Source organism: Pelophylax lessonae (assembly GCF_965119305.1).
Source record: "Pelophylax lessonae genome assembly, chromosome: 2".
Lineage (NCBI taxonomy): Eukaryota > Metazoa > Chordata > Amphibia > Anura > Ranidae > Pelophylax > Pelophylax lessonae.
Window position 1 is genome coordinate 567,889,314 of NC_138769.1, and position 21,851 is coordinate 567,911,164.

The 21,851-nt window shown below is 43.3% G+C and overlaps 1 protein-coding gene across 2 annotated transcripts in view; it reads right to left on the reverse strand.

Moving 5' to 3' along the window:
* Positions 1-202: 202 nt before the first annotated feature.
* Positions 203-21,851, reverse strand: part of LOC309546089 (17-beta-hydroxysteroid dehydrogenase type 6-like) — a 47,433-nt gene continuing 25,784 nt past the window's right edge. For both annotated transcript variants that reach the window (XM_082245602.1, XM_082245603.1), the window contains exons 3-5: positions 15,217-15,475; positions 4,470-4,633; positions 203-584 (exon numbers count right to left, since the gene is read on the reverse strand). In XM_082245602.1, the coding sequence (XP_082101728.1) occupies positions 379-584; positions 4,470-4,633; positions 15,217-15,475 (629 nt within the window). In that variant the 3' untranslated portion in view covers positions 203-378. The remainder of the gene's footprint in view (positions 585-4,469; positions 4,634-15,216; positions 15,476-21,851) is intronic.

A 21,851-nucleotide genomic window follows, 5' to 3' on the forward strand; every position in this document is an offset into this window, starting at 1 on the left:
TCGATTTATTGTTGCCTATTTTTTTTTTTTTTGTGACAGATAAAGTATCGCTAAACAAATGCAGCAGAGTCATTATAGTGCAGTGTATTGCATTCCAAAATACACCCCCCCAGATAAAAAAAAAAAATTAAATCTGAACCATCTACAGGCCTTTACTGTATTAGAAGCTCAGTACGTATAATAATATAACAACACAAAACTAATGGCAGGATTATATTAAATCATACATCACAGACACAAACCAGAGACACATATAGCCTGAATACAATTCACCACTAACTTCTTGATCTTAACTGCTTTATTAAATGAGCCAAGATTAATGCTTATACTCCGTCTTGTACCTGATGGATTCCTGCAATTTGGAATAGATGGTGTTCTCTATGTTGGTCTTGGTGAATTCCTCCTTGCTATGAGATCCCCGATGACTGTTGGCATGTAAGAAACTAGAATAAAAAATTTGGCATCCCATCCAGGAGAGTATCTTGTCCATGGGTAACAAGCAGTCAGGGCATGCTCCATGCAATTCGTCACCTTGAAGATCTTGGAAGAGCCAGAGGAAATCGCTGTGCTCATATGCTGTATAACTATATGTAATATATAAAATACAAAATGGTAGTTAAAAGTGCATTGTTGCTTACACACTTTATATAAGCATTACTAATATATGAGCCTTCTTCTCCTTTTTAACCACTTGCCTACTGGGCACTTGTACCCCCTTCCTGCCCAGGCCAGCTTTCAGCGCTGCTATACTGTACCCATATGACATTTTTATCATTTTTTTTCACACAAATAGAGCTTTCTTTTGGTGGTATTTAATCACCTCTGGGTTTTTTATTTCTTACAAAAAAAAAAGAAAAAAGACAGAAAATTTTGAAAAAAAAAGTTTTTCTTATTTTCTGTGAGTAAATTTTGAAAATAAATACATTTTTCTCCTTCACTGATGTGCGCTGAGGAGGCAGCACTGATGGGCACTGATAGGCTGCACTGATGGGCACTGATGAGGTGGCACTTATGGGCACTGATGAGGTGGCACTTATGGGCACTGATGAGGTGGCACTGATTAGGAGGTACTAATATGCCGCACTGATGCGCACTGATAGGTGGCACTGATGCGCACTGATATGCGGCACTGATGAGCACTGATAGGTGGCACTGCTGGGCAGAGAGGTGGCACTGCTGGGCACTGAGAGGTGGCACTGATGGGCGGCACTGATGGGCACTGATGGGTGACACTGATGGGTGGCACTGATGGATACTGACGGGTGGCACGGATCAGCACTGATGGGCAGCACCATCAGTGCTCACACTCAGTGCCCATAGTGCTGCTAGTCAGTGCCCATCAGTGCCTAGATGAGAAGGCACTGATGGGCACTGACTGGCAGCACTATGGGCACTGACTGGCAGCACTGATGGGGGCACTGATGGCGGGCACTGTGGGCAGTTGTGGCATTTTTTCCCCTCTTCTGTAATCAGGGCACTGGTGATCAGTGCCCTGATTACATTCCTTTGTGTTCCCCTTACCGCTGTTTGGGCTCTCCTCTTCCTCACACTGCAGTCTCCGTGTGAGGAAGAGAGCTGGCGATGAGAGATGATCTCATATGTTTACATATGAGATCATCTCTCATTGCACGGCCCGATCAAGTGGTAAATGGCCGCTGTGATTGGCCATTTACCACGATCTGTGATTGGCTGTGTCCAAGGGACACTGCCAACACAGATTTTCCCCGATGCGCGCTCGCGGGAGCGCGCGGGGAGCCTGTTACTGGGAGGCCGTTTAAAGACGGCCTCCCGGAAATTCGAGTCCGCGCTGTAGCCGTACTTCGGCTATAGCGCGGAACGAAAGTAGTTAATAACAACCATCAAATCTGTGCCATTTTTATAAACTAAGCTGGTGAAGGTATCTCTATAGCATTAAAAAATCTTAATTGTATAGAGAATCTTTAGTTTGCATTCTTAGAGTAACAAATGTCTACTGTAAGTGTGCCCCACACAGCGCCAAAAATAAAAATGTGAGAAAAAAACAGACAAATCAAAGATACTGGGGGAGATTTACTAAAATTGATGCACAAAGAATTTGGTGCAGCTGTGTATAGTAACCAATCAGCTTCCAACTTCAGCTTGTTCAATTAAGCTTTAACAATATAGGTCCTTTAACACGGGTGTTCCGCCTGGCTGACTGCACTTTTCTCAGCGGGGGATCGATCCGTTGATCCCTGCTGAGCAGGCAGATGACAGGTCCGTCTTCTCTCACTGTGCAGAGACGGGCCTGTCAGAGCCCCACTCTCCTAACTCTCCTAACAAAAAAAGCCTGGTTTTAGTTAGCTAGTATTAGTTGGTCACAGTAGTTGTCTCGGCCTTTTGGCTAAGATCAAGTGTAGTATCTGTTCTTATCAGTTGGTATGGACCCTGAGGGTTAGTATCGGCAGGGGCTGAAATGAACCGGGGCGCTCCAGACGTCACTGGGGGACCAGGAAGTAGGCACTGTCAGAGAAAGCCGGATGGGTCCGTTGCCTTCTGGTTTGAATGGGTCCGCCCCTACCAGTTTGAAGGGAGCAAGAGGGCTGGTTCGTCATGGGGGCCGGTCTGTATTGCTCCTGGATGTAATTGGTGAGAAATTAGGATGGCGGTGGGAGGGCCTTTCCTCCTGGGTTGAATCTGGCCTTGCAAAAGGCTTGTCCCCAGTAGAAGGCAGGCTCACCCTAAGCTGTCCACGTTCCAAACCTCCTGGTGGGCAAGGGCTACACTCGGTCTGGCTATTGGGCCGGGGTAGAAAAAGCCTGTAGTGTATGTGCCCCTGGGGTGGCAGCCCAGGGGTGCCTTAATTCTCACTGGTGAGGGGCAGCTCGCCTTGAGTTTTTCGGCACCATGGTCACTGCACCTACGCACACTTTTTTAAGCACCTGCCTCTTGGGCAAGGCCTTTTGGCTTCGACCAGAGGAATTTTTATTCCGGCCGGAAGGCCTGCCTTTGTATTTTCACAAGGGCACTAATTCACCTCTCCACTTCCCCTCCCCCACCTTTTTGTTTGTGTGTGCTTTTTCTTTGTGGTTTGTCACTTTTCTATCACCTTTTTTCACTTGGCACGACTTGTAGGGTGTGGGTCCTCGGGCCCTACCTTGAGTCTTGGGAGGGGGTGGATATGGCCTTTTGGCTTGGTCCGCCCTCTCTCATGGGGTCTCCCTTCGGGGGAGCCCCACTTAGTACTCGGTGGGGGCTGTTTCGGCAGTCCCCCTGAAGAACGGGGTCAGTCTGGTTCCGGCCAGACAGACCATGAGTACCTCAAATCCCTGTCAGGAGTCTTGCGCCCCGGGGGATCGAGGTTCGGGTCCTACCTCTTCGGAGGGAAGACCATTTGTTCGCACACCCTGTGCACTTTTTGTGTTCCTCACGTTTGTGTGTGTGCACTTTTTTATGCACCGGGTGAAGTCTTTTGAGTGTGTTTCACACGCTACGGGCTTTAAAAGAAAAAAGTTGTGAGCAACTACTACTAAATTATCTATACCATGACTTGGATAAAACACAAACTTATAGAGATTGGCTTTAGATAACATTTTCAGTGGACCTTTAATCATCAGTTGCCCCGTCTCTCGTTCCCTTTCACCCACCTCTCCCTTACACAATCGCAAATAAATTTACATTTTTGTGCATAGAAAAATGCAAACCTTATCTTAGCCCCCTCACTTGTCAATTTCAAACCTAGGGGACATACCTTTGAACACCCACAATCTCCTTGGATATCCACATCGCATCCCAGATGACATCTATGTAAAAGCAAAATCTTGCAGAGCTTCCTAACCTGCAGCCTTCTAAGATATTCAGCGTGGATATCCTAGAAGGTGGTAGTTAGCTGTGGGTACGTTAGTCTCGCCTAGGAGGAGAATGAGGGAGAGGGAGGCCAGAGAAGTATATACTATACATGCAAAAAAATGATTTGTGATTGCGTAAAAGAGGTGCGAGAAAGGGAATAAGAAGAATGTAATTAATGGTGATATATCCAACCAAAGGCTGTGAAGCATACAAAAAATGTGCTTTCTTGACATGCATTCAATTAAAAGGTCTTGCAATGTGAGGTTGAATTTTCCAGTGCTTTATCATTTTCAACTACAACATCTATCAGACTTAAGATGGGTATGCATGAACTGTAAGTTATCCAGTTCAGCACGATCAAACAACTGCCTTCATGCTTGAAAACCATGCTTTGCCACCAAAGGCCAGGTGAGGGTACCCACTGTCAAAATTCAATAGCGCCGGGAGGGGGGTAAAGATACCTGCATCCACATCATTTATGTAGATGCGGAGATCTGTTGAGTTTTTTCGTTCAACCCTCCCTCAGTGTAAAGACCTATAATGTGAAAAATGCAGTATCCCATAGCAACCAGATTTTAGATAGCTGTAGTCGTCTTTTCATTGAATAAGTCTGATAAGGGTTAACCTTAGTGATAGCGAAGAATAAATGTTTATGATCTCACGTTGCTTTATGTACTGTTCTCCATAACTCTTCTTGGTCTCTGCCGGCAGAGTCTCCCATTTTTCTCTTATATTCTTTTCAAACAAAGATAAGTTCATAATACCAGTATTGAAACCTCCTGGTTCAACTATAGAAACATTAACACCAAAATCTACAACTTCCCGTCTGAAAGAAAAAATATAAAAACAAAATTATACCATGGGTCACAGCTGTCCGACATTTGGAGAAAAAGGTCTGATATTGGTTTAACAAATAAAATGTTCAGATATTGGTTTATGGTTCTAAATATTAAAACATTATAGAAGCTGATTAATTTGGCCTATACAAAATAAAAGGGAAATGTGACACATCTATTCCTTATTTATTATGGCGCCAAAAAGCATCCCTCTTCATCTTTAAATAGTTGAGGTTGCATACTCCAAAGAACATTTTTTGATTTGCATAAAAAAAAAAAAAAAAATATATAAAAAAAATAGCGATTTTCTTTTATTTCTAGAGAAAAGAAATGAACAGAAAAAATACAACACATTTTCTTTTTGCCGTTCAAAGGACGCCAGCTTACTTCCTCCCAAAAACTGATAATAACAGATACTACACTTGATCATAGCTGATCTTGATCTGAGAACTGATACCAGTACCAACAGAGTGGGGAATCTCACAAATGGGGGACAAAGACTAAAAAAAAAAAAAATACCTGGAGATACACCTTAATTAAGGTTATTGAAGTCAGTTTAGTGAAAGATGCACTCAGACTTTTGCTTTGTTAGCCTGCTTGTAACTGTATAATATGGGCCTGTTCACACTAGGTGCTTTGAGCAGTACTGATCAACAAGGACACATAAAACACAATTGGTTACTCTGTGCCCCTATCAGGCCGCACATGTGTGTTGAACACTATAGTATGGTAAGGGGGAAAGTAAGTGATAGGCCCTCTTTTAAAAAGACCCTCCTTATTGTAATGGGTGGAGTTAGTGTTCATTTAAATGTCAGGTGGTGAGGAGCCTTGGTTAAATGGGGCATGGGAGCCAAATACTGCATAGCCATGTGTATGTAACCAGCTACTGCTAGGACCCTGCTCTGGGCTGAAATCCTGGAGAGTGGTGTACACCAGTGTTAATGTTGGCATTGAATTTTGATTTAGTTTTAGTTATAGTCTTTTGACTAAAATGCCATTTTAGCTTTAGTTTTAATCATCTGCAATTGTTTTAGTCGTATTTTAGTCTACTAAAATCTCCAGTACATTTTAATTGAATAAAATAATTTTAGTCAACTAAAATAGAATGTGTTTAGTTAAATTGTAATGCATTATTTAAGCATTTCTATAGAATTTCCAAACTCCTTATATACTCCAGGAGTAAAAAAAAAAATTAATATCGTGTTATTATTTATGGTATTAAGTTTTTAACAAACTCACAGATACAGTTTTAGCCACTCTGGATGGTCTGAGGAGGCCTGTAATGCTGCACAGTGCTCTGGTTGGTGGCTGTAATGCTATGCAGTGCTCTGGACGGTGGTCTGAGGAGGTTGTATTGCTGCACAGTACTATGGATGGTAGTATGAGAGGCCTATAATGCTGCACAGTGCTGTGGATTGTGGTAAGAGAGGCCTTTGATGCTTCACAGTGCTCTGGATGGTGGTCTGACTCTGAGAGGCCTGTAATGCTGCACAGTGGTGGATGGTGATCTCAGGTCTGAGGGATGGCCAGTAATGCACAGTGCTCTGGATGCCGGTGATCAGAAGAGGCCTTTAATGCTTCATAGTGCTGGATGGTGGTCTTGGGTCTGAGGAATGGCCTGTAATGCACAGTGCTCTGGATGCTTGTGGTCAGAGGAGACCTGTAATGCACACACACTGCTCTGGATATATGGTGGTCTGAGGGGAGGTCTCAGGCCTGTAATTGTAATGTACACACTCACAGTGGGTGCTCTCTGCTCTGGACGGTCTTCGTGAGTTGGGAGTTGGACTCTCATGGGGACTCAGGAGGCCTGTAATGCACAGTGCTGCTCTGAATGGTTGTCTGAGGGCTAGGAGGCTTGTAATGCTGGCTGCACAGTCACTTTCTTACTGGGAGCGGAAGCAGGCAGAGCTAGTTGGTTCATGAGGGTAAACGTCCCGGCTTCACATTTTCCTTTTGTTTTCGTTCGTTAATGAAAACGGAAGTGATTTTCGTCATGGTTATTGTCAGTTGACGAAAATGGGGTGCACTTTTAATTTTGTTTTTGTTACTGTAAAAATGCAGCTGAGGAACATTTTGACAAATGTTTTCGTTGACGAAATTAACACTGGTGTACACACTTCAGTAGGTGCAGCTGCAGCACTCCTGTCTCTGATACAATATGCAGGGAGTCTTGAGCTGGATGCATAGAGTTTAATAGGCCCAGTCAGAGCCCTCTGAGTATACTAATGACCCTGGGAGAAAGAGAGAGCAGCATCTGGGAGCGTGCCTGGCTAGGCAGAGCTATAGAATGGGACATAGAGAGAGACTGGTACCCTACAGAAAACACTGCTAATTTCGTCTGACAGAGCAGGATGCTTCAGCATGTTAACCTCGGTTTGAATAAAGCAGAATGTTACAGAATCTAATATATACAGGAAAATGGGTCCCAACACCGTGGTGCTTCCAAGGAGAAGAGAAAGAGATGCTAAGGGAAGATGGCTTGTAAGTAAATTTTTCACTTTTACAAATGACTGCTATAGTTTGTAAATTTTTGTGTATGGCGATGTACAGTACAGCATGCTAAAGACACCCGTCAGTATGTCTATGTGATGTTAATGTCAATGCCATCTCTAAAGAGGAACAGTAAAGTGCAGAAACTATAACTTACAGTCAGGTCCATAAATGTTGGGACATTGACACAATTCTAATATTTTTGGCTCTATACACCACACCACCACAATGGATTTGAAATGAAACAAACAAGATGTGAATTAACTGCAGATTTCCAGCTTAAAATTTGAGGGTATTTACATCCAAATCAGGTGAAAGGTGTAGGAATTACAACAGTTTGTATATGTGCCTCCCACTTTTTAAGGGACCAAAAGTAATGGGACAATTGGTTGATCAGTTGTTCCATGGCCAGGTGTGTGTTATTCCCTCATTATCCCATTTACAAGGAGCAGATAAAAGGTCCAGAGTCCATTTCAAGTGTGCTATTTCCTTTTGGAATCTGTTGCTGTCAACTCTCAATATGAGATTCAAAGAGCTGTCACTATCAGCGAAGCAAGCCATCATTAGGCTGAAAAAAACAAAACAAACCCATCAGAGAGATAGCAAAAACATTAGGTGTGGCCAAATCAACTGTTTGGAACATCCTTGAAAAGAAAGAACGCACCCGTGAGCTCAGCAACACCAAAAGACCTGGAAGATCATGGAAAACAACTGTGGTGGATGACCAAAGAATTCTTTCCCTGGTGAAGAAAACACCCTTCACAACAGTTGGCCAGATCAAGAACACTCTCCAGGAGGTAGGTGTATGCGTGTCAAAGTCAACAATCAAGAGAAGACTTCACCAGAGAGAATACAGAGGGTTCACCACAAGATGTAAACCATTGGTGAGCCTCAAAAACAGGAAGGCCAGATTAGAGTTTGCCAAACATCTAAAAAAGCCTTCACAGTTCTGGAACAACATACTATGGACAGATGAGACCAAGATCAACTTGTACCAGAGTGATGGGAAGAGAAGAGTATGGAGAAGGAAAGGAACTGCTCATGATCCAAAGCATACCACCTCATCATGGTGGTGGTAGTGTCATGGCGTGGGCATGTATGGCTGGCTGCCAATGGAACTGGTTCTCTTGTATTTATTGTTGATGGACCTGCTGACAAAAGCAGCAGGATGAATTCTGAAGTGTTTCGGGCAATATTATCTGCTCATATTCAGCCAAATGCTTCAGAACTCATTGGACGGCGCTTCACAGTGCAGATGGACAATGACCTGAAGCATACTGCGAAAGCAACCAAATATTTTTTTAAGGGAAAGAAGTGGAATATTATGCAATGGCCAAGTCAATAACCTGACCTGAATCCGATTGAGCATGCATTTCACTTGCTGAAGACAAAACTGAAGGGAAAATGCCCCAAGAACAAGCAGGAGGCCTGGCAGAGCATCACCAGGGATGAAACCCAGCGTCTGGTGATGTCTATGCATTCTAGACTTCAGGCTGTAATTGACTGCAAAGGATTTGCAACCAAGTATTAAAAAGTGAACGTTTGATTTATGATTGTTAATCTGTCCCATTACTTTTGGTCCCTTAAAAAGTGGGAGGCACATATACAAACTGTTGTAATTCCTACACCGTTCACCTGATTTGGATGTAAATACCCTCAAATTAAAGCTGACAGTCTGCAGTTAAAACACATCTTGTTTGTTTTATTTCAAATCCATTGTGGTGGTGTATAGAGCCAAAAAGATTAGAATTGTGTCGATGTCCCAATATTTATGGACCTGACTGTATGTGGACATTATTTTCTTATGAATATAAAGGCTAATGACCAGGAATGTCGTGGGTAGAACTATGGCAAGGAGTTGCGCACAAGATGGTGGAGGCTTTCAGCTAATAGCAGAAGGTTGTTGTCCCATCCAAGAGGAAGCAGGGTGGGAGCTTTAGCAGTTTAGCGCCAACAGTCGGGCAATTAGAAGACCCCTTACAGTACAGGCTATTCTTGCATAAGAATGCAGCATGTCTGCATTTTTATGCAGCACAAAAGAAAAGTGCTGCTGTGCATAGAAATAAATGACGTGACATTTTAATAAAATGAAAAAAGCAAACACTGCACTTCCCCTACACAATGCACACCAGCACGTGATATATGGACCATAATGTGCTTTTTTATTAGGGTGTGTTTGTATAATGCTAAGCAACAAGTGAAAATACAGATTAGTGGTTAAAAGATAAATTGTGCTGCATTATTGCATGTCCAAATACAGTGCTCTGAAACTCAAAGGAGAAGTATGGCCAAAGTTATTTTGTCCATACTTCTCCTGTGGGTCACAGGAGTGCACTTACAGTAGTTCTGTACTCCTGTGACCCAGATGCAGAAATGTTCAAGTTTATCATGCAGATATTTTGCTACATTTTTGCAATACTATGAGCAAGTGATCTTTACAGGGGAAGAGGGCCCTGGACCCGGGCCCAATACAATGCAATGTCCCACCTATAACATACTTGCCAACTGTCCTTTTTCCTGGGACAGTCCCTGTAAATAGGAGCCTGTCCCAGGTATTTTCTGTTGTCCCTGGAAGCGCCTGTTAATCGGGCTGCCCATAAATGTTACGCAGAAGTAGTGCAGCTGAATGGGAGAATTATTCCAACTCTGCTACTTTGGCCTTAAGTTTGAAATTCCCTTTTTAATTTCCTGTAATTCTCTCTACATCAGGCATGTCCAACCTGCATGGAGCCCGGAACCTCAGGCAATGCGGCCCACTGCCCCCTGACAATTTTTGCTGGGGAGGAAGGAAGTCGGGTCGGGGGCACGGCCACAGCAGCTTCCAACTAACGGTAGGCAGAGGCTGCCTCAGAGGGGGGGGGGGGGAGCATGTGCAGTGTTTCTAAACTCCTACCACCATGACCACTTGAAATCACTGAGGTGGTCATGGTAGTTAGAGTGTTCCTTTATTATCATTTAGAAGAAGTAAACCTCTGTATACTGATTCAATTTCATTTGATCATCCTCTATTTGTGTTTAAATTAGTGCGGGGGCCGCGGGTGCGTGGGAAGGGCGTGGCGGCATTTTTTTACTTATATACCTTAACTGTAGTAGATTTGATATGTGGCCTGAGAAAATTTCTCTACACTTAATGTGGCCCAGAGAAGCTAAAAGGTTGGACACCCTTGCTCTACATTGAGTAGACTCTATAATCTGATAAATAGGCGAGATTAATTATGCAGAGTGGGCGGAGCTTCAGGGATGTGGGTGTGGTAATAGCTGTGCTGCAAAGTGTCCCTGGAATTTTTTTTTAAATGTTGGCAACTATGCTATAAGGTCTGGGCCCCCTTCCTCTGTATTAAAAAAAGGGGAAAAAAGTGGTACATGTAAAGAAAAGAAGAAGATCCTCACTGGGGTAAGGAGTACCCTGAATATCAAAAGATGACACTCGAGTCCAGCGAAAGAGTGTCCACGGTTGAGATTTGAGCCACTCCCTATTCTCCAGATATAGCCAGAAGGTGCATGATGTCACCCCTAAACAAAAAACAGATGGGTTTCTGCTCTATAATGGAAAATAAATGAGAACAATATACACGTGATGTGCGGGAATGCAGCACACATGGACCTATAGAGAAATCCAACACAGAACTAAAAAACATAAATGTGTAGCCCTATCCACAATAAATATCAAAACACAATATTCATGACAGTGAATAAAAACAATATCAAGTCCATATGTAAGTCGTTAAATTAATAAGGAAAAAAAAGTTGTGCAAAGAAAAAGGAACCACAAGTCCCAGCATGCGGATGCACTCTGTTTCTTATCAAGGAAAAATCACCCGTGGAAGGAACAGCACACCGATAAGCAGCTTACCAGATAGCATGGGCCACCCAAACCAATGGAGAGGCCACTATGCGCTTGACATAATACAAGGAGACTGCCAGGTATTGCTTTCATAGGGTGTAGTATCACTTTCATAGAAGTAGTACCAGGAAGGCATTCAAGACTGGATGGTAAGGGGCCACATGCATAAAGAAATGTACAGGAACATAGCGTAATACAGTTGAGAAATCCAATTTATTAAAAAAAAGTTGCACTCACATGGTTCAAAGCATGGTCAGGCATATATAATCCATAGATGCTGTAAAACAGGATAAAAAGACAAGGCACCTCTAAGTGCAGTAGGCTCTGAGCACTCACGTTTGGTAAATGTGACATGGGCATAGCAAAGGGAGGTCTGACGAAGGAGCTGAGCTCCGAAACATGTAACCGCCCCCCACCCACTCTATTGGACACCGGCCGCTGCGTCCATGCTGCCTTCAGGAAATCTCATGCCGACTAAGCTGAGACACAGACGAAAGGACGCATCTACAGGAAGCGGATCACCGGATGTCCTCACTGCAACCACTCAGCACAGCGGATAGGAAGACTCCAGATAGATCTTTGCTATGCCCATGTCACGTTTACCAAACATGAGTGCTTTTACACTTTAACCTAATAAATACTCAGAGCCTACTGCACTTAGAGGTGCCTTGTCTTTTTATCTTTATCACTTTCAGAGCAGCTTCTCCTCTCCAGTGCTGCCAAAGTGCAGTGTCTCACTTAAAGCCTGCTGTATTCCATGAAAGCGCCCATACAACAAACCCTTGTTCGCTGTAAAACAGGAGCTGCGGCATACCCACACTCATACACTAAAAAGCCGGCTCTGGGGGCGTGGTGACGTCACGTCTGGAACTGCCCAACGCGTTTTGTCATAGGCTTGACGTCGTCAGGGGCATGGTGATAAGAAACACGGAGTGCATCCGCATGCTGGGACTTGTGGTTCCTTTTTCTTTGCACAACTTTTTTTCCCTTATTCATTTAAGAACTTACATATGGACTTGATATTGTTTTTATTCACTGTCATGAATATTGTGTTTTGATATTTATTGTGGATAGCGCTACACAATGATGTCACCACTGCCAAATGCTGCAGGTGAAAGACAGGGGTGGGGTAAAGCAAGCATATAAGCAAAAAAAAAAGGTTGATTAACAGTTACTTTTTTTGCAATACTATACATCTACTACTGAGATGAGCTCAGGTGTCCTCCGAAATCATCTCTAACCTGAACTCCCAGTTTAGAGTTCCAATTGGAGTTCAGATCATGGTTGGTCGAGCTCCTCTGTACTGAAAAAACATACACTGGACACCAGCTAGTACCACTTGGTATTGTACAGATAGGAGGTGGAATAACAATTTAAAACATCTATTATAACTGTATCTGGGGAACAGGCAACCTGGCTTTGTAGGGCTGTAATTGGTTGCACAAAGTTATCGTATGCAAAGTGGGTTTTAGAGTATAGTGCTAGTATTAAGTTTAAATGTAATAGGTCTTTGCAGGCCATTTTTCTCAAACTCAAAAGGATCCATAGCATTCACTACCTCAGGACACTTGTATATATGGCTGTAGGCAGACGAATGCGCAGTGGAGGACGACGGCGGCCATCTTTGTGGATAGAAACATCCACGATCAATGTTAACGCTGCTGCCACTCTGCAAATATGTGAGTGCACTTTATTTCTTATCGCAGTAAAAGGCCCTAGTTTGACATATTACACTATGAGAGGATTCCTTTGTGTTTTTTGAGAAATATGCTCACAGAGGTAAAGCAGCATGTGGAGGATGACTAACGGGGGATACCTGCTGGGGTGATGATCTGTTCCAACTGATATCAACTGATATATACTGCCTTTAAGATCTTGTGATCTGGTAAGAATATACCTCTATTAGTGGTGGTTCTATCTCACCCTGTTCTTCTTAGGATTGCTGGTGGATGTCATCCTCAAACCTCACGTGGATATCCATGGTTATTTATGTGGATTCTATAAGGACATTTCTTTTACACAATTTAATGTGGACTTTTATTTATCATTATTAGCGCTACAAATGTTTCCTATAAGCTTTTACTATTGCCTGCAGACACTCAATATTGTACTCTCCAGCCCTTTGGCGAACAAACTGCTTCCTACTATAGCCAAATTTTTCAGTCCAGAACACCTGTTGCCATTTTTTTGCACCCCCAGTTCCTATGTTTTTGTGCATAGTTGAGTCGCTTAGCCTTGTTTCCACGTCAGAGGTATGGCTTTTTGGCCGCAATTCTTTCATGAAGACAGTTTTTGGTCAGACTTTTCCAGATAGTAGATTACTGTACCTGGGTTCCACTGGTTTCCACCAGTTCTGTGCTGATGGCACTCCTGGACATTCTCCGTTGTCAAGGGGAAGTAAGCATGATGTGTCTTTCATCTGCTACATTAGGTTTCCTTGGCCGAGGTCTACAGTTCTCAGCGTTGGCCGTTTCTTTGTGCTTCTTCAAAAGAGCACATCTTGAAACCCCAGTCTGCTTTAAAATCTTTTTGGGCAGAGGCCATGCTGATGCAGAGTAACTACCTTGAATATTGTTGCTGTGCTCAGTCCTACCATGGTGTATGACCTGTAACATGAAAATGTCTTCCACAACTTCACATTAGTGGCAGAGTTTGACTGTTCCTCACCCAGTTTTAAGCCTCCTACACAGCTGTTTCTGTTTCAGATAATGACTGTGTTTCAACCTTTAGTATATATTAAATTGATGATCATTAGCACCTACTTTGTATATGTAGCACCGCCCCTGCAGGGACTGCTTAATATTCACTCTGTGGTTTCCCCCGGTTATCAGCACACAGCCATAAGCAAAGACAATTCCTTAATTCTCCTTGGCTCACACTCCAATAATCAGTCCAGGGGTGTTTGGTTGTTTTTGCGTTTTATTGTAAAATGGGGGATTGGAGAAGGAAATAGTGGGATACTCCAACTTTAACTATTCACAGTGATTGAGAACTCCTATCTTCTCTGCTTTACTATAGATTTGGAGCAGCCAGGCTGTTGATTCATCCTGCCTCTTCGGATGAATGTGGAATAAGCATCCTATCCTTAAGATGACTTGGTGAACAACTAGTTATCTTCAGGACACTCTCCCTAGTACAGGAGTCCTTGTACTCACAATACTGTAGTCCCAGGGTCTGCAGTGTCTCCCCTCTCAGTCAGCTCTTCTGGACCTCTGGGTTCAGCTCCTCTTCACCACTCCTCTGGCCCTCAGGACAACTTCCTGCGACAGCATGGCACCTCTACAGAGGAGGAGGCAGCCGCCCCCTCCCTCCGGGATTCTGCTTTCCAGCCAAAGACCCCACAGCACATGAGCTCCTGGCTTTTATACCAAATCCCAGAAATACACTGAGGTGACCTGCCCTCTGCCAATCACCAGGACTGTATTAAAAAGCCTGTGCACCCATTCGTCAGGTTTCCTCCCACTGTCCAAAATGCCTCCCTATTGGACCAGTGTGAAACACTCTCTAAACTGAATGAATTGCATGCTGAGCACAATGAGCATACCTCACTAACAGATCCTGATCTCTGGTAGGCAGAATGCAATAAAGATTTACCTGCAGCCCCTCTGGTAAGCAGACAGAGCTCAAAACTATACTCTCTCATTAGCATCTACCTAGGAGGATGCTACATATGATTGGTAAATCATACACCTGACTCTAGTGCTACAGAATCCTACACGTGTACAAGTATAAGAATTAATGTTGGTTTGAAGCCAATGGTATAGCAACACCAATTATGGATTTGATTTAAATTTTTCTTCAATTCACTCACTTTTGTAAACTGATAAAAATAAACAATTAAAAATGTATATTTTTAAAAACATTCTTACTTTAAAGCATTTTTTCACACCTGCCTAAAAATAAAATAAACTTTTGCACAATACTGTAGATGGTTCTGGTCTCAGACACCACTTGCTTTAACCTTTGTGTGTCATTTTACATACAAGTTTTTGTAACCTTATATTATTACTTTCTTATATTCTGTGGTAATTTTACCTTGAGTGCCATGAAGTTCCTTTGCTACTTAATCTTATTGTGGTTTCTGTTAAATCTTGTGACATTTAATCACTATTTTTTTAATTCCTGTTTATGATTTCAGTTTTTTTTTTTCCTGCTGCAATTCCACATAAATAGAGGTTGTGCTCAATAACACAGTGAATTTTGCAATGTTGTGTATCACACTGGATGCCTAATTACCTTAGGGTGTCAGAGAATGCCTCCACGCCGAATTTAGATATAGTATAACCACCTGGAACAAGTGCCATTCTGCCAAGGATGCTGCAAACATTAACAATCCGTCCACGGGCTCTTCTGATAAGGGGTAGTAATGTAAGAGTTACATCAATCATCCCAAGTAAATTCACCTTCAAAGGTTTTAAAAAGTCATCATTTTTCAGCCAACCAATTGGAGCAACTGGACCACTAATGCCAGCATTATTCACCAGTCCCCAGAGTCCTGGAAAAATATTTTGGGCAAGATAAATGACAGTACGACAAAAAAAAAAAAAAGTTAATGACGATAAACAGTCATTTACGAATTGGCAAGTATATATTCTCATGAGAAAGAAAGAAAATTCTGTCATCAAAACATAGAAGACGGAAAAAGCGGAAAAAAGACCAGGTAGTCCATTGAGTCTGTTTTTTTAAAATATTTTTGTTTGTCCCCCCCCCCAACTTTCTTCAACCTTTGTGTCCAAGTTCAAATTACTGTCTCTATGGGAAGTTTGTTCCAGATGTGGCGCTCTGCCCTAGGCTGGATACGTTTATTTTTTGGCTATGCTGTATCCAGTTGAGTAACAATTTATTTTCTAGGTCTGGTCAGGTCTTCCTGGTGGTTGATTTCTCCTGCCTGTCTCTGGAAGAAGCTTTCAGAAATAAAGTAGGATGGTTAGCCACTGGGCTATGAATATTTATCTGACCTCAGTCAAACCCTGGCCCAGAAAGTGTGGCTGCAGTGGGAGCAATTTGGGGTTGGCCCTCCCTGTTCCAACATAACTATGCACCAGTGTACAAAGCAAGGTCCATAAAGGCATGGATGAGTGAGTTTAGGGTGCAGGAACTTGACTGGCCTGCAAAGAGTCCTGACCTCAACCTGATAGAATGCATTTAGGATGAATTTGAGAGCAGACTGCGAGCTGGGCCTTCTTTCCAACATCAGTGCCACCGAGAACTGAGTTTTGGGATTTTTCCCATTTTCTTCCTAGCAGGCAGTTGGTATCAGGCAACAACAATAGCACATTTTGAGCTATTCACAGCTGTGCCATAACAATACATAGTTGAAAATAAACTGCATATAAGTGATATGTAGGGACAATCAGATTCTATATTCTTGCATATGCCATATCTGTCCCCACATCTGAATGTAACTGCCAGATGCCCTGTCCTTGGAAGTCTGAGTCAGCTCCAGGACCATGGGACTTAGGATACTGGATATGAGTTGTGAAGATTACTAAATTGAGCCTGTAGCAGCAACAGCATTGTAGCCAGGTGCTTGGCTATGAATCAGCGGTGAAACGACAAGGGTCACAGAGGTCACACTTGCGATTGGGCTCCAAGAGCCCAAACTGTGGCTCCACGGAAGTTTTGCTGGTTGCAGTTGTAAGCAGAGAGTGTTCAGTCTTCTCTCTCACACTGGTCCAGACCCAGCACTGAAAGCCAGCCGCCCCCCTCTCTGCACAGACAGGAGAGAGAAAAAGCTGGACCTGCTCCTCCCCCCCTCTCCTATGTGTGCCTGCAGCCCTGCCCACACTCCAATCCTCGGCAGCATTGTGTTTTGGAAAGCCCAGCAGCTGGAAACTACTGCACATGGTTGAGGAACTATGTAGCATGAAAACTACCTGAGCCTCCTTTCTGGGGTGAGTGAGGTCACCTTCCATGGTGACTAAAGTGCCCCCCTCCCTTCCTTGTCTCTCCTGCCTCTACACTTATGTAGGGGGACTCTGATGTAAGTAGTGCTCAGTGGACTCTGATGTAAGTGGGGGCTTTGGTGAGCAGAGCCCTCCTTACAGCAGAGTTCCTCTTTACACCAGAGTTCCACAGTGTTCCCCCTTACATCAGAGCTCCCCTCTAAATCAGGATTCCTGTAGTACCCCTTACATCATCGTTCCCCTCCACAGAGCTCCTCCTTACAGTGCAATTCTGCAGACTCTGAAGTAAGGGGGGCTCTGAGAATCCTGATTTAAGGGGGGGGGCTCTGATGTAAGGGGAATACTGCATATTTTGGTGTAAAGTGGAACTCTGATGTAAGGGGGCCTCTGGGAACCCAAATTAAAGTGGAATGACGGGAACCATGATGTAAGTGGGGGCTCTGGTTACCAGAGACCCCCTTATATCAGCGCTACCCTTTAAACCAGAGTCTGCAGTGTTCCTCCTTATATCAGAGTCCCCTCCTTACATCAGAGTTCTTAGTGTTCCTTAAATCAGAGTTTGTGGGTTCAGGTGTAAAGGGGGTCTCTAGTGATTAAATCCATATTAGAAATCTTACTTAATCACAAAAATAGCTGTGCGCTGCTAAAGTGTTCGGGTTTGGCTTGAAGAAATGGTGGCAACCCTACCCAAGATGGCAGGATAGGGGCCTGCTGCAATGCTCCTCTCCCTCCTCCCTCCGTGACTCTCTGTTCCTTTGTCAGAGCCTGCCCCCTCCCCTCCTTCTGCTGTTATAATTTTTATTGTCCTATATAATCCTCTGTGTTCTCTAAAGAAGGGTGCTCCTGTCTCTGTGTTGTATAAAAAAAGATGCAGCCTTTACCGCATTTCAGAGCGGCTCCCAGCAATCACTCCTCTCGCCCCCCGCCTGATGTCAGTGGGGGAATCTCGGCCCCGCCCCTTGCATCTGTCAGACGGGGAGAGTAGAGAGCCGGCCAGTCACGTGATCACCGGGAATCGCTCTGAAATATTGTAAAGGTGGCTTTTCTTTATAAAACATAGACAGACGCACTTGTCATCAGGGAACAGGGAGAAATATGTGAAGTAGTCAAAGTGGGTTAACTACCACTTCAAGAGTATTCTATATAAATGCCCAAATCAGGCAGAACCTTCTGCAACAAAGTCTATTTCCTAAAGAAGACTATTAGAAATATCACATATAGAGTAATAGAATGTAAATTTCATATAAAAGGTAAGAGACATCCCGTAAAAAAAGGCATCTTCCACAAAGCTCTATCCTTAAACCATTCACTCACATTTTAATATTTAAATACATAGCCAGGGATGGAGTCAAATGGGTTATTCATGCGACTCATTTAAAGTCCCAAATCCCCCCCCCCCCCTCTTTTTATTGCTCACATGTTGTCCATGTATATTTATGCATAGGAAATTGCAGAATGCAGAGTCAATGTTATAGGCCTCCTATGGGATGGGCATTCTTATCAGGTACGCCTGTCAGTCTATTCAATACTATAAACGAGTGGGTGTAAACAGACTTGTGTCCCCTGCAAATGGACTTTGCTGCAACAATCATCTGGAGTTATCTTTGGTAATAACTATATATTCCTGAGTATATGTGCACAATTCCACCTGAACTCCTATCAGGCCCTTTGCGGGTATTACCTGTTTGTACAATGAATGTACAGTATGTCACAAAAGTATGTACACCCCTCACATGTTTGTAAATATTTTATTATATCTTTTCATGTGACAACACTGAAGAAATTACACTTTGCTACAATGTAAAGTAGTAAGTGTACAGCTTGTATAACAGTATCATTTGCTGCCCCCTCAAAATAACTCAACACACAGCCATTAATGTCTAAACCGCTGGCACAAAAGTGAGTACACCCCTAAGTGAAAATGCCAAATTGGGCCCAATTACCCATTTTCCCTCCCCGGTGTCATGTGACTCATTAGTGTTACAAGGTCTCAGGTGTGAATGGGGAGCAGGTGTGTTAAATTTGGTGTTATCACTCTCACTCTCTCATACTGATCACTGAAAGTTCAACATGGCACCTCATGGCATAGAACTCTCTGAGGATCTGAAAAAAATATATGTTGCTCTACATTAAGATGGCCTATGCTATAAGAAGTTTGCCAAGACCCTGAAACTGAGCTGCAGCATGGTGGCCAAGACCATACAGCGGTTTAACAGGACAGGTTCCACTCAGAACAGGCCTCACCATGGTCGACCAAAGAAGTTGAGTGCAAGTGCTCAGCGTCGTATCCAGAGGTTGCCTTTGGGAAATAGATGTGCTGCCAGCATTGCAGAGGTTAATGAGGGGTGGAGGGTCAGCCTGTCAGTGCTCAGACCATAGGCCGCATACTGCATCAAATTGGTCTGCATGGCTGTCATCCCAAAAGGAAGCCTCTTTTAAAGATGATGCGCAAGAAAGCCTGTAAACAGTTGCTGAAGACAAGCAGACTAAGGACATGGATTACTGGAACCATGTCCTGTGGTCTGATGAGACCAAGATAAACTTATTTGGTTCAGATGGTGTCAAGCGTGTGTGGCGGCAACCAGGTGAGGAGTACAAAGACAAGGGTGTCTTGCCTAAAGTCAAGCATGGCGGTGGGAGTGTCATGGTCTGGGGCTGCATGAGTGCTGCCAGCACTGGGGAGCTACAGTTAATTGAGGGAACCATGAATACTACTACTACTGTGACATTCTGAGGCAAAGCACGATCCCTTCCCTTCGAAGACTGGTCCGCAAGGCAGTATTCCAGCATAATAACGACTCCAAATACACCTCCAAGCCGACCACTGCCTTGCTAAAGAAGCTGAGGGTAAAGATGATGGACTGGCCAAGCATGTCTCCAGACCTAAACCCTAAAGAGGCACCCTCAAAGGGAAGGTGGAGGAGCGCAACGTCTCTAACATCCACCAGCTCTGTGATGTCGTCATGGAGGAGTGGAAGAGGACTCCAGTGGCAACCTGTGAAGCTCTGGTGATCTCCATACCCAAGAGGGCTAAGGCAGTGCTGGAAAATAATGGTGGATGCACATAATATTGACACTTTGGGCCCAATTTGGACATTTTGACTTCGGGGTGTACTCACTTTTGTTGCCAGCAGTTTAGACATTAATGGCTGTATGTTGAGTTATTTTGAGGGGACAGCAAATTTACACTGTTATACAAGCTGTACACTCACTACTTTACATTGTAGCAAAGTGTCATTCCTTCAGTGTTGTCACATGAAAAGATATAATAAAATATTACAAAAATGTGAGGGGTGTATTCACTTTTATGAGATACTGTATGTACTATTTTAAATCTTTTCTTATATAAAGTTTGTAATATTTCCATACTGTTGTGCATCTACAAGCTTATGATTAATGTTATATGCTGGTTACAGTAGTTCTTCTGCTCCCAATTACTTTGTTTAGATAACTGGTTAATATCTCAAGAAGGGAATCCCCTCTCTTCAGAGGCCCTGTCCTGGGTGGAGGCACTGACAACTTTATTATCAAACCCACATTTTCCACTTAAAGAGGAAGTAAACCCTCCTCAGGAAGTTGTACCTATAGGTAAGCCTATGATAAGGCTTACCTATAGGTACTGTAAATATCTCCTAAACATGTACCGTTTAGGAGATATTTACCTTTAATGCAGCCAGTGACGTCACTGGCGCATGCGCTCTGAAGGAACGGCTGATCGTGCCATTCCTTCAGAGCCCCGTGCCGTGACCGTCGGCTCCCGCGCGCGTGCGCGGGAGTGACGTCACCGCGGCTCCGGCCAATCAGATGGCCGGATGCCGCGATCCCGGAAGACGGGCGACTGAACATGTCACTCGTCATACAGGTAAGCGGGCGGCACGGCGGGGGCTCGTTCTAAGGTAAGTATTTCATAATGAGCTAGTATGCGATGCATACTAGCTCATTATGTCTTTCTCTTGCAGGTTGTAAAAAAAAAAAAAATTTTAAACGAGTTTAAAACCTCTTTAAGAGAAGGATCTCGTTCTCCCTCCCCCCTTCAAAAGAGGGCTACATTTGTATTGGTTATAAAACATTTTCACTCTCTGAGGTTTGATATATTTTCTTTGGCTTTCTTGTGCATAATTAAGACATGTGACATAAGTATTAGAACAAAGTTTATCTTAGTTTCTTGTAGCTATAAGGTATGCATTTCTAAGTGCATTGTAGTTGGTCTAGAAAGACAGTGGCCAGGTATCTCCTACCCAAAATTGCTTCTGATGACACTCTCAAAGCCTGTAACAAACTCCATTAACCACTTAAGCCCCGGAAGATTTTACCCCCTTCCTGACCAGGGCCTATTTTGCCATTCGGCACTCCGTGACTTTAACGGACAATTGCGCGGTCGTGCGACGCTGTACCTAAACAAATTTCACGTCCTTTTTTTCCCACAAACAGGGCTTTCTTTTGGTGGTATTTGATCACCTGTGCAATTTTTTTTTTTTTTATCATGCGCTACAAACAAAAAAAGTGCGTCAATTTTGCAAAAATAACAATATTTTTCAAATTTTTTTTATATGAAATTCCCCCCCCCCAAAAAAATGTAAAAAACAAAATGTTTTAACATTTCAGGCCAATTTGTTTTATGCTACATATGTTTGGTAAAAAAAATTGCAAAAAGCGTATTTTGATTGGTTTGCGCAAAAGTTATTGCGTTTACTAACTAAGGAAAAGATTTTTGTTGTTTTTTTTTTTAACGAGTAATGGCGGCGATCTGCGATTTTTTTTTTTTAGCGGGACTGCGACATTGCGGCAGACAGATCAGACCCTTGACTGACATTTTTGACACTTTTGGGGTTACCAGTGACATTACTACAGTAATCAGTGCTATACATATGCACGGTTACTGTAAAAATGACATTGGCAGGGAAGGAGTTAACTTTATTTGAGAGGGAGGGGTTAAGTGTGTCCCTAGGGGCGTGATTCTTACTG